Source organism: Polypterus senegalus, chromosome 1 (genome assembly GCF_016835505.1).
Source record: "Polypterus senegalus isolate Bchr_013 chromosome 1, ASM1683550v1, whole genome shotgun sequence".
Classification (NCBI taxonomy): domain Eukaryota; kingdom Metazoa; phylum Chordata; class Cladistia; order Polypteriformes; family Polypteridae; genus Polypterus; species Polypterus senegalus.
The window spans coordinates 136003906-136017493 of record NC_053154.1 but is presented as its reverse complement, the minus strand read 5'-3'; the positions used below and the strand labels follow the sequence as shown (position 1 = coordinate 136017493).

The following is a 13588-nucleotide window of genomic DNA, read 5'->3' as shown; positions in this document are numbered from 1 at the left end:
CACACACCTGTCTATATCAGGTCTCACAGTTGACAGTTTATGTCAGAGCACAAACCAAGCATGAAGTCAAAGGAATTGTCTGTAGACCTCTGAGACAGGATTGTCTCGAGGCACAAATCTGGGGAAGGTTACAGAAAAACTTCTGCTGCTTTGAAGGTCCCAATGAGCACAGTGGCCTCCATCATCCATAAGTGGAAGAAGTTCAAAACCACCAGGACTCTTCCTAGAGCTGGCCGGCCATCTAAACTGAGCGATCGGGGGAGAAGGGCCTTAGTCAGGGAGGTGACCAAGAATCCGGTGGTCACTTTGTCAGAGCTCCAGAGGTCCTCTGTGGAGAGAGGAGAACCTTCCAGAAGGACAATCATCTCTGCAGCAATTCACCAATCAGGCCTGTATGGTAGAGTGGCCAGACCGAAGCCACTCCTTAGTAAAAGGCACATGGTAGCCCGCCTGGAGTTTGCCAAAAGGTACCTGAAGGATTCTCAGACCATGAGAAACAAAATTCTCTGGTCTGATGAGACAAAGATTGAACTCTTTGGTGTGAATGCTAGGCGTCACGTTTGGAGGAAACCAGGCACTGCTCATCACCAGACCAATACCATCCCTACAGTGAAGCATGGTGGTGGCAGCATCATGCTATGGGGATGTTTTTCAGCAGCAGGAACAGAGAGACTAGTCAGGATAAAGGGAAAGATGACTGCAGCAATGTACAGAGACATCCTGGATGAAAACCTGCTCCAGAGCGCTCTTGACCTCAGACTGGGGCGACGGTTCATCTTTCAGCAGGACAACGACCATAAGCACACAGCCAAGATATCAAAGGAGTGGCTTCAGGACAACTCTGCGAATGTCCTTGAGTGGCCCAGCCAGAGCCCAGACTTGAATCCGATTGAACATCTCTGGAGAGATCTTAAAATGGCTGTGCACCGATGCTTCCAATCCAACCTGATGGAGCTTGAGAGGTGCTGTAAAGAGGAATGGGCGAGACTACAATCTATCTAGCGCCTTTCAAATCTGTCTCCACTCACTACCCGCTTGCCTGCGTGAAGCGTGTGTCGACTGATATGATTTAATGTATTTCTTTTTGTAAAATACTTATACATGATATATAACACGAAACTGCTATATAGCCAATACAGTTATCTATCTAATTGCAGAGATTAAAAAAAAATGTATATTTGTGTGATACTGTTATCTGTCCGTTGCCTTGTCTGCTATTATACGGTGAATTCCCTGTCTGCCTATTATATAGTGCCTTCCCTATCTATTCATTTATCTAGTGCCTTTCACATGTGAATGTACTCTTACTGTCTGCTTGCCTTTCTGCAGCATCTGTCATATAGTGCCTTTCACATCTATTTATCTACCTACCTATTTATTATATAGCACCTTTCACATCTATTTATTTATATGTCTGTCTGTCTATTTTTTCCTCCTGAAAGTTTAATATCTTCTATTACACAGTGCCTTCCCAGTTTATCTGTCTACTGACTTCTCTGTCTGTGTATTATTCAGTGCTGTCTGACAGTGAATGTCTTACATAACTTAAAAATAAGATCAGTTATAAGGACACTTGTTCATGTTATTTGCAGTCTCAATTTTTAAATATTTTAAAAAGAGCATCCCACACTTATTATACAGTGACTTTCCTATTTGTCTGATGCCTTTCAGAGCTATATGTACTCTAATGGTGGTCGCTTTCCTGTAGTGTCTGTTGAATAATAAACAGACTGAAGCATTTTTCATTTATTTTATTTACATAAATCTCAGAGATAAATAAATAAATACACAATAAAACTAATATATTGCTAATGCTGATATCTATTTGTCTGGTGCTTTCTCTTTCTGTCTTCTTATACAGTATAGTGCTTTTGCTGTCTGCCTATTATACAGTGAATTCCTTCTTTATCTGTCTATGTAGTAATAATATTACTTTTTGGCTTCCCTATCTGCTTTGTATATAGTGCCTTTCCTATCTATCTGGCATATATTATGCCTTTCATGTCTATCTACCTATCCAGTTTCTTCTCTGTCTGTATATTATTTACTGTATACCCTGTTTTTTCTGACAGTTTTGTATCTGTTATACTGTGCCTTCCATATCTGTCTGTCTGGTGCTTTTCACCTCTACTTGTACTCTCATTATCTGCTTGCCTTCCTAAAAGTATCTGTTGATTAATAAAAAGGCTGTACCATTTTTGTTAGTAGTGCTTTGTCTGTCTTTTATACAGTGAACTCCCCGTCTATCTATATAGTAATAGTAATTTTATTATTATATACAAGCTTCCCTATCTGCCGATCATATAGTGCCTTTCCTTCCTATCTATTTATCTATCCCCTTAGCTGTTTTTTATATCTATTATACAGTGCCTTCCCTGTTTATTTATATATCTAGTGCCTTCTCTGCCTGTCTGTATGCAGTGATATGCCTATGTCTTATGGATTTTAAAAATAACAGTTATAAAGACACTTGTTCATGTTAATTGCAGTATCAGTTGTTAAAAATTATATTTTAAAAGGAGCATCCCACATGAAAATACAACAATCTGACTGACTGACAGTGCAAACCACTTTATATGGTTAAAAAGAAAAAAAAAATAACACTTTCTACCCAGTGGGGAATCGAACTCAGGTCTCTGAGGAGCAACAGGCCTGCTGTGTACTGATTGGCTGAGCAGTCTGTGTCAACTATCCTCGACTGGCCCCCGCGAGTCAGCTAATCTTACCAGTACGCCACGGAAGCTGCTGTATTGTTCTTGAAGCTTTTATGAAAGTGTTTATTTGATCTTTGGACTTCAAGCTTCACATTTTATAGTTTATGCCTACATTTTGTAACATTTATTACTAAAATATGAAAAAGTTTCTGTTTTAACAATGTGTTTACACAGATTACTGTAGAAACGGAACAGACATGAAATGCGTGTGTTCCAAATAACGATCTATTATTTCCACTCTAAAACTCCACTTCACTTCCAGATACTCAATCAAGGCATGAGCTGAGAGAAGTTTGTGCACGTTCTAAGTTGGTGGGGGATGGAATAGCCGGCTGCTTGCAGATTGTTTTTATCAGCACATTTAGATGACAAAAGACGCTGGCGGAGAGGTGTGAACGGATTTAAGAAGCGATTTAAGGTGGGCCGGATCTACGAGGTTTTTTCGTAGACTCTGGTAATTCTAGTGTTAAAGGGTGGATTTTTCTCATTTTTTTTGTGAGAGTAAGGTAATTCACCAAATGGTGATTTTTTTTTTTTACAAGAATTGTGGAAGGAACTGTATTTATTATTTATTTAGTATATTCGCATTTATAAAAAATCAGGAGTGGTCTCCCCTAGACAGAAAAAGGGGGATGGATATTTGAGGAGTAAACCTCAAGACAATGATTATATTTTTATATTATGTACTTTAAAGAGCCATCAATGACAAATCTAATCATATTAATAATATATTAAACATTATAAAAGTCAAATAAATCGGCTCTGCAGTTGCATGAATAAGAGGTAAAGTACCACTTAACGGAAAGAACTCAAAAGTTGACAGAAATCTACGTTTTGTACCTAATACTTGTATGCAAAATTTGGTTGACCCAAGTGAAAGCGAACTCAAGTTATGATGTTTTACACACAAACACACACACACACACACACAAAGACATAATTCCAAAAATGGTATTTTCAGACTCGAGGAGGTCTAAAATGTTGAGATTCATCAAAATCTCGACATTGAATCTTCCCTACACTTTATATACAAGAAAGTAAAAACAAGAGTGCCATACCGGAGCACATGGATGGGAGCAGGGCTGCCATGTGTGTCCAGATTCATGCAGTATGTCTGCTAGGACTGTTAAAGCCATTGATCTTAGTAACACTTCTCTTTCAAATTATAAAAAATGTTCAAATGAGAACAATGAAATATTCAAGCTGGTAAAAATACAATCTGTCTATGAAAATTCAACACCACCAAGCTATTTGCAGAAGTTCTCATGGTGTCCTATTTGTTCCCCTGACAGACGCCACATCCTGCCTTTGCCAATCAGCGAGCGCCTGTTCTGTCTACGGTGGGCTCTGCCAGTCTACTTCCTCTTCGCAGTGGGCTATGATGTCTTCCAGTCTGTGGCCTACATGACAAACAGCTGGAGTTCCACGCCATCTCAGCTCCCCGACAACTCGACTGAAGGAGACTGACGACTATGTCAACTATAAATGCACCATACATTACCGGAATGTTCTCTGGGACACACTGGGTAACCACTGACAATCTCTTCTACTCTTAGGTCCCATGTGTAGAACATTTGCACTGTTAAAAGTTATTAAAAAAAAAAAAAGTAATTTTGCACGTTTTCTGTTTCTATTATTGCACTAAATAAAGTATCTTAAAAAGTGAAGCAAGTAACCAAATGCAAAGAGAAGTGACATTTATAGCATGGCACAAGGACGTTTCTAATAGCCAGAAGCTAAATGATGACTACCTTATTAATATTTTTAAAACTAAATAAAAAGCAAGAGTTTAAGACTTAAAAATTAACAGAAGTCCTTCAACTGCCAAATCTTTCCACATTTACTTGAATGTTTAGTGCCAAGAATTGACACATGTGCTCAAGTTGCCTGTGTAAGTAAGGGTGGCAAAGGTTTTATTTAGACAGTAAACCAGCCAATCACCGGGTGCCCCTCAGTGGCTCACTTAACCTGCCTGTGCTCGAAACGGGTACAGTTGGAGTGCACCAACACAGTGGCACCACCTAATGTCTAATGGCAAAGCTGTTGTGGTAAGCTTTAGTAACAATAAGGTAACTATTAAATGTTACCAGGGATTATACAGATTTTGTTATTATGTTATAAAAGCTGTCAGGTTAAAACACTAAAGCAATTAAAAACATTCTAAACAATCAGTTAAAAGAGAGTCTTTGGCTTTATTTGTTTTATGTACACAAGTTTGTTTTTCTTATTGTATATTGTAAAGGGCAACAGGGATGGTTGTGGGGGTTCAAAAAACAAACCTTGCAGACAATGTTTCAGCTTCATTGAACACTTTAAAAGTCATCCATCCAGTCCTTTTCCAGTTCCTAAATCCGACAGCCTGAGCCTCCCCAATGGGGACAATCTGTAGCTCAAAATGACCCTAACACACTCATGCTTGGAGAGGTGGGAGGAAGACCACAGAACCAGGAGATAACCCCACGCCCACATGAAGGTCTCAACTCTTTTACAGATTCAAAACCCTCCACAAACAATGGAGATGGGTTGATCATCCCTAATCTGAACTTCCAGGGACCAAAAGTGTTTTAGATATTTTCCAATTTTGGAATATTCACAAAAACATAATGGGATATCTTGGGGATGGCACATAAGTCTAAACACAAAATTTGATATACACCTTACAAACGTAGCCCGGAAGTTAATTCCATATAATATCTTAATAATTGTGTTTCTAAAACAGTTTGTGCACAGTAGCATTAGTGGAATACCTGAATCAGCAGTTAAACAACAGCAATGACAAACTTTCATTCCCCCTACGATGCTGTGTTGTGATTAAAAGTTTACTTTGCACAAAGGAAAAAAAAAAAAAAGTGAGCAGTTCACGCAGATATGGCCTCAAAGATGGCCGATAACAAGCTGGAACACATGGAGCTTCAAAGCCAGTGAACTTTTGAACTGCCGCGCCACTCGACCACCCTACCAATGTGGAAGTGCTGCACAGCTGTTGTCGCGCCTTTCTCCAATCATTAATGCACCCGCAGCACCCAACACCACCTCCCGCTCATTGTTTCTGTGTGGGTGCTTTACGGCACTCAACACTTCACGGTTCCCCATCACTTGTGTAATGCTGCTTTACATCTCTTAAAATTCAAAGGGGGTTTGAAAAAAATCGTCCATGAAAGGCAAGTACCAGCTCATTTGTACATCTGCTCAAAAGTCAACCGTGGAACACCAGGAGCTTCATATGTATAACATCATGCATAGAATTATGGAGAACAGACAAAAATGGAAATGCGCGCACACACAAAAAAATCCATGCAAAGTTCAATGCACTTCCCCTTTATAAATCCCAAGGAACATAAAATTTAATGTCCGTGCACACACCTATAGCTCCACCCTGACTCCTTCCAGAATTGTGCATATTTGAATATGTAAATCAATGGCAAAAGCTATATGGGATGGTGGGGTAGAGAGAAGAATTTCAGCGAATGTGGAGGCGTGGGAAAAAACGTACTATTTGTAGGCTCAAGCAGTGCTATAATTACAAAAGGTAAAAAAGTTTTGGTTCAGAAAGTGCCCGAAATAAATAAGAAGTGGTCAGATCTCAAAGTTGACGCATCCCACCAAAAGCTGTCCCCCAACCCTTCGATGGTGGTGCTGTGCCCAACACATCATCGGCCTCTGGCTGTACACCCACCTGTGCCTTGGAAACCACTGGGCGACAGTTGGCTGTGTGTGCTGACAGTTTGTGTTTTTATAGAGGAGCACATTAATAAAGAGGAAATGCTTTCTATTTACATAATCAAATTCAATCTCTGAAGGCACTTTTATAGTATGGCATCAGCCCGTAGATTCTATGTTGCCTACATGGCTCGTTGAGGTGTCTCACTATCCTTAAAAGCACTGCTTGCCTTTGCCACACTAGTTGGAAAAAGAACCTGTGACTGTGCAGTTTATAGGCCCTCCTGCTATGGATGATGTAATGGCAGCTCATTCTTTTGGTGATTCACTCCTGGCTGATGTAAATTGTCCAGTGGTGTTACAGTATCCATGTGCATGCAGCTGACCATTCCAATAACACTTGGAAAACGGGACACTGCTGTGAATCATGCTTTCATGTTTCCCAGTTCAACCACAGTGTAAGGAAGTCTGACACATATCTGAATGACAACTAGATAATACTACCGTATACAAGTGGCATGGCGCGACTCAGTGATGTCTGTGAAACACCCAGTCATGAGGAAGTTCATGTTGAGAAACTCCTGTGGAAGGTAGAGCACAATTCCTCAAAATCTGATAGATAGATAGATACTTTATTAATCCCAAGGGGAAATTCACATAATCCAGCAGCAGTATACTGATACAAAAAACAATATTAAATTAAATAGTAATAAAAATGCACGTAAAAGCAGGCAATAACTTTGAGTAATGTTAGCATTTACTCCCCCGGATGGAACTGAAGAGTCGCATAGTGTGGGGGAGGAACAATCTCCTCAGTCTGTCAGTGGAGCAAGACAGTGACAAAAGTCTGTCACTGAAGCTACTCCTCTGGCTGGAGATGACACTGTTCAGTGGATGCAGTGGATTCTTCATGATTGACAGGAGTTTGCTTAGTGCCCGTCGCTCTGCTACAGATGTTAAACTGTCCAACTTATCCTACAATGGAGCCTGCCTTCTTAACAAGTTTGTCCAGGCGTGAGGTGTCTTTCATCTTTATGCTGCCTCCCCAGCACACCACCGCGTAGAAGAGGGCACTTGCAACAACCGTCTGGTAGAACATCTGCAGCATCTGCTTTTGTACAGTCAGCGCCAGTTATTATCTTTTAATTCACTTCTTTTGTTTTCGTAAGTTTTGGGATCACCATAAACAGCAAATGAGCGATTTTAATCAAGCAAGTATTACACTTTCCTTTGATTTTGATGATTTGCTTAAGTCACCAGTTTTATTATGATTTTTCATTGCAATTCTTTATTCGGCTATTGTACGGTGCTCTACATATTTTGGAATAGGCTACAGACAGTCTTCTCATTTATAAAAAAAAAAAACATCAGAAAGGATGATCTTATCATATACAAGGGGGTACCCAAAAATAACCGGAATCCGTACCTGGTGCACAATCTACACTTAGTTGCAAATTTCGCCGCTAGGTGTAGCATATTTGCAGTATTCTGTGGCAGTCTGCCAAGTGGCGTTGCTCTGTATTGATCGTATGGCATTCTGTGTTACTTATCCTTGGTGCTTATTAAATGTGTTCTGTGATTTTTGTGATTGGTGATCATAAAGAAAAGCCAGTCTGCGTTACATTTGGTTTTCTCTTAGGGAAAACAGCTGCTGAAATGGTAGTGATGCTTGAAACTGCTTTTAAAGAGGAAGCTTTAAAGCACAGGTCTACTGTACGAGTGGCTTTCATGTTTAAAATGACGGAAATGTCACTTAGGAATGGCAAAAATCTTGAAAAAGTTTGCAAAGCAATTTACAAAAATCATGATCGGACTATTGAAGAGATTTCTGAATTGACTTGTGTGTCTTGGAGTTCTTGCCACCTTCCCTACTCTCCAGCTCTTGCTCTGTGTGACTTTTTCTTGTTCCCACATATTAAAAAAAGAACTCAAAGGAAAGTGTTTTTGTACTGTGGAGGAAGTCAAAGAAAAATTGCTGTCAGCAATTCCAGAAATGTCTCCACCAGTGGGAAAACCATTGGGACAAGTGCAGCCATTCAAATGGAGAAGTTTCAGCAAGTCAAAATTATTAAAACTATTTTTTTTTCCCCGATTCCTGTTATTTTTGGGTACCCACTTGTATGCATGAAAAAGGCACTGATGTCAAGCCCAGGATAAAAGAACTTTCAGTTTTCAGAGCTTTTGATTCTGAACTGCAGATAAGGGATTGTAGACTCTACAGACTAAAATGGAGTCCTGTATACAATATTTGCAAATATTTCATTGTGTTAACAAACACTTTGATAAGCTGCATCCTTATATAAACCACAGACTTCAGAAAAAAAACAGTAATTTGTGAATTTGTACAACTCCACTCTAATACGTAATTTAAATAATTAATCCACTTAGATATGCATTATATGCATAACATAACTCAAACTGCAACCTGGCAAAGAACCCAGTAAAGGTTTTGGCTCTATTAGTGCATCACATACATTGTTAGAATGAGCTTTTACTTCTGCCAGGTTTGCATATGAAGAAACACAGCAACTTTTCAGTCATAATATAAACTGTATCTGTAGTTCTACACCAACTTTACCCACGGCTCATACATCTGATATTGTAAGTGATTCTTTGCTTTGCACTTTAAGGATTTAACTTGGACTAGGTTACCTGTGCAGTGCAGTACAGTAGTTGCTTAAAAGTGTCAATACGTAACAAAGCATGCTGTAGACTGTTCACTTCTCAGGAAGACGACGCTGGTCAACTGCCCATTTAATGTTTGGTTTCTTAAATGTAATGAGAAAGGATCTCTTGAGAATACCGAAATAATGGTGTACTTCCTGGAAGGAAAACCTTGATCCAAAAACTGGTAAGAAAATTTAAGCACAAATACAAGAAAAATCATATCAAAATATATTTTTATTCTGGACCTTTTTCAGATCTGACTCAAATTACAACTTTCAGATCAATACAATGTAAAGGGAATCTGCAATTAAAGATGTGACTTTAGAGATAACAAAAAGGGTGGGTGTGGGCATTTTTAATATATGAAACCCAAATACATTACAGCATGTGGTATTTACATGGTCCAGGACAATATGGAACATCCAAATTATCTTAATTGTATTTTGCTTTAACAGCTACAAACAAAATAAGAACTATAAAATTGTTTAAATAGTACAAAAACTCTCATGGGGCTGGATTTCCACATATTTCATGAACTGAAGAAGAACTGAAAAAAGACAATGTATACTGGACTGCAGTGTAATCTATGGGTTAAAAAAGTAATTTATAAAATACCATTTTACTGTCACATATGCTGATGAAGACAATGTTATGCAGAATTCAAATCAAGAACAAACCCCCAAGGGCTGGTATAATTACTAGTTACATATAATTACAAAGTATTAGACATGTAACTAAATCATCTAATAGTGTTTCTGCTTATTAAGAAATTGGGCATATGACTGATGATGCAGTCTGCACAATACTTTCAGAATTAAAATGTTTGACTCTTCCTACGAAGAATTATAAACATATAAGTTACTTCATATGCATTTTGGAAAAGTGATAAGACATTATAAGATTATCAAAACAGACAGCATCAAAATTCTTTCACACCACTGAAACATAAGTTTAAACACAGCCACAATATAACGTGATCACCAGTTTACTATGACCGTCTAATGGTATTTTATAAAGATTAATGTTATACTAAGGTGATAGTTTTGCTATTGCATGACAAATAATTGTCCACATAATGCATAATAATCACAGAAAATTTAATTAAAACATAATTCAATTTTTATTTAAAACCACCCTCATATGGGTAGTATATAAAAAGCATATCCTGTGATAACACAGAAATATAATGTTGCTCCATTTTATATTTACTAATGTGAAGTTAAATTTCCCTGCCCAACACCCTGACTTGCTTTAAGTATCTCTTTTACGTGTATTAAAAAAATGATAGCAGTAATTAAAAGCTATTAATATACAAGCAATGTATGGCTCAATAACTGGGAAGGGGAGTAGAAAACAATATTAAACAGCATTTTTGTAGTTAGCTAGCATTACAATTTTATTGTTTAAAAAAAAAAAAAAAAGGTACAGTACAGATGCAGTACTCAGCAAAAACAGAACCAGGGTAGACATTTTGATTGCCGAAGCAACAAGACAGACGGGGATCCAAGTCTATGATGAATGTTAATAAGGTGTTTACACATCCTTATCCCTCTCGGATCTTTTGGATATAACAGGAATTTAACTGAAAGCACAAACTTCAAAATTAAAAGAGAAACTGGAAACTGAAAAAAGACACTTAAAGCAAGTCATCCCTTTAGGAGATAAAAAAAAAACTTTTTTTTTTCTTTTCTTTTTTTTTAAACAATGTGTTTTGTGGTATTTTCATTGTTTAAATGAATTCAAACTAAAAAAGCAGTATCAGTCAGTAATACTGGAATCTAGTTCCTCAATGAAGCATCTGCAGTTTACTAATGAATGATGCATTCTAGTAATACCTACAGCAGTAAACCTTTGTCCAGAAACTTTTAATGAACATTTCTATATTTTGCTCTATCAATAGTGCACAATTCAACCATAGTTAAATTATGGTCTTAAAACAAAAGGATGCAATGCATCTCCTCTAATTTTGTGCCCATTATTTCCTGTAAAATCGGCAGAACTATGTGTTCTTGGGTAAAAAGGGGTGGGGGCGGGGGATTTACCACCAAACAGTGGAACAGTAAATGTAGAACTGAGCTGCAAGATTCCTGGAAACATTTTTTTTTTTGAACCACAAAAATGCACAGTACCAAAGTCAGGTTGATTGTTATTATTTTATTGTTTGGAGGTGAATCTCTCCTACTTCATGCATCTGTAACCTAAATTGTTAAAATGTGTAAAAGGAAATTAACCTACTGCTGCCGCAGGATTATGAAAGCTGATATGTTTGCACACACAAACTGTTCTACCAATAGAATAAAAAATATTTTGTGTTGACTCCCATTTAAAGAAAGAAAAAAATCTTTCTGTTTTGGTACACAAACGGTCCTTTTTTTCTTTCACATGTCCCATCCTGATTTTTGCATCTTCCTCTATTCATGGAAATGCATTCTGCTTCCAAGTCAAGAGGTACTTGCCAGGGTACAGTCACTTGACCACCCCTCCCCACCTGCGTGCTTGTTAATTTGGCTGTAGTGGACTGGCCATGCTCATGGTGGGTCTGTAGCAGTACTTGGGATAGGGACAGTCATTTTGGCTATGTACACATTCATAGTCGGTCCATGGCTTCCAACTAATAGCGTTATTTCCGCAGATCTAATACACAAACCTGACAGGGGAAAAAAAAAGAAACAGGTTAGTAACAGATACATCAATATGTATGTTGTACTTTTGTTTTAACTGCTATAACAAAAAGGATGGTTAAAATAGAACCTACTGATCCATCTGATGCACTAGCTCCAACTTTGTCTCCTGCTGCATTCCAGCATACTTCAAAGATACCACCTGTTCCCCTGTAGCTATGGACAAGTGTGCCAGTCTGAACAAAAAGGAAGACTCTGGTAAGTTTAGTTAAATGTTCAGTGTTGCAACTATATGTATTGTATCATTCTGCTCCACTAAAATTTATGGCTTAAAATGACCTTTTTATTGTTCAACAAGCAAAACAACATGCATTTTAATTAAACTTCCTATAAAATATTTATTTTCAAAGTAATGCGAGTCTAGTATTAGAAATATGGCTTTGTTTGAAACATATCCAGTTGTAAATTGGGGTCAGCTTTTTCAAGAACCAGAAAACTGGCCAGAATATCAAAATATTAATGGGAACCAAACCATGCTACTGTTTTAGTGTGAAGTATGGCATACTAATTTATCTCTTGATAAACTGTAAAAATATCTGATTGTTGAGAAAACATGGGGCAGGGTTCATGGTTTTATATCATGTACCAGCAGTCTTTCTGAGGACTTTTGAGCTACACAGACTAGAAAAAAAAATTATATTTTATATATAATTGAACTAAACAAACGTCAGATATTGTTCACTAAAATTTAATATAAGTAATTTGCACAAGGATCGCAGTATTGCATAGTTCAGAAAAATGATCACGTTGTTGTTCAATGAACTTAAAGACACAACTCACATTATTAGATCAATGATGATTAGTAAAATGAACTGAATATTCTGTTGTTTCTAAACTCCTTATTGTAGCAAACCTAGAGTATATGTCTGTTTGTTAAATTAGAAAAACATACCTGTGTGTTCCAGATGTGGACACATTTGTCAAAAGAACCACTAGCTAGATATCTTCCATCTGGACTGAAGGCTACACTGTATACAGGTTCCTGATGTTTGGTCAGTGTGTGGATGCAAATTCCTCTGTCTACATCCCATAACCGAACAGTGGAATCAAATGAAGCACTGTAAAAAAACAATACTGTTCACAAATTCAATCATTTCATTCTATTTTCAAGGTTTAAATGTATTAGTGCATTTCTAATTACCTTGCTAACATAAGACTAGCATTTGGATTATTAGTGCCGGGTCCTGTTGGGCTCCATTTGATAGTGTATATCTCTTTGCTGTGGGCTTGCAAGTCGTGCACACAACTATCCTGTTTCATGCTCCATATCTTGAATGGATTACAAAAAAAAAATAAAATTATATATATATATATATATATAAAAACCTTTTTACATTCAAAGGTAAAGAGCAGTCAATAATGTAAAGTGAGTGCAGCTGTCCATTAAAAACTTACTTTTAAAGTCATGTCATCAGAGCAGGATGCCAGTAAGTTACCAGTTGGATCCCATTTGATTGCATTAACTTCATTCTAAACCAGAAATAAGTTTTTCATGATTCATTGTGTATTTCACGGTCTTTACTTTTCACACAAAAATTACTACTTACTGTGTGTCCTTCAAATGTTTTAATAGGTCTGTCTTGTCCAAGCTTACAGACGTGGATACACATATCCGTACTACAGGATGCAAAGGTATTGTTGCTTTGCCAATCAACATCTAGCGCTGGAGCTGTAAAATGTTTGAAATGTTTTGTATTACTTGACTATATATAATTAATACTGTGCTAAAAATTAAATGGTGCGGTAACTGTGAAAAATTAAGTTGCAGAACTAAAAGAAAATAACTTTATTACCTGAGTGAAAAGGAAACTGCTGCTTAACTTCTCCAGTGTGTACATCCCAAATTATAGTAGTCTACAAAACAAA

At 37.4% G+C, this 13588-nt stretch overlaps 2 protein-coding genes across 5 annotated transcripts in view; one reads left to right on the top strand and one right to left on the bottom strand.

The window, feature by feature from the left end:
- The window catches only part of si:ch211-51h4.2, a 411729-nt gene extending 406841 nt beyond the window's left edge, over positions 1-4888 (top strand). The window contains exon 18 of the mRNA XM_039758852.1: positions 4007-4888. Within this exon, the coding sequence (XP_039614786.1) occupies positions 4007-4181 (175 nt within the window). The 3' untranslated portion in view covers positions 4182-4888. The remainder of the gene's footprint in view (positions 1-4006) is intronic.
- Positions 4889-9257: 4369 nt separating this feature from the next.
- The window catches only part of tbl1xr1a (tbl1x receptor 1a), a 181134-nt gene continuing 176803 nt past the window's right edge, over positions 9258-13588 (bottom strand). For all 4 annotated transcript variants that reach the window (XM_039758828.1, XM_039758810.1, XM_039758839.1 and 1 more), the window contains 7 exons: positions 13516-13576; positions 13270-13391; positions 13118-13192; positions 12864-12991; positions 12615-12780; positions 11797-11898; positions 9258-11688 (listed from right to left, as the gene is read on the bottom strand). In XM_039758828.1, the coding sequence (XP_039614762.1) occupies positions 11662-11688; positions 11797-11898; positions 12615-12780; positions 12864-12991; positions 13118-13192; positions 13270-13391; positions 13516-13576 (681 nt within the window). In that variant the 3' untranslated portion in view covers positions 9258-11661. The remainder of the gene's footprint in view (positions 11689-11796; positions 11899-12614; positions 12781-12863; positions 12992-13117; positions 13193-13269; positions 13392-13515; positions 13577-13588) is intronic.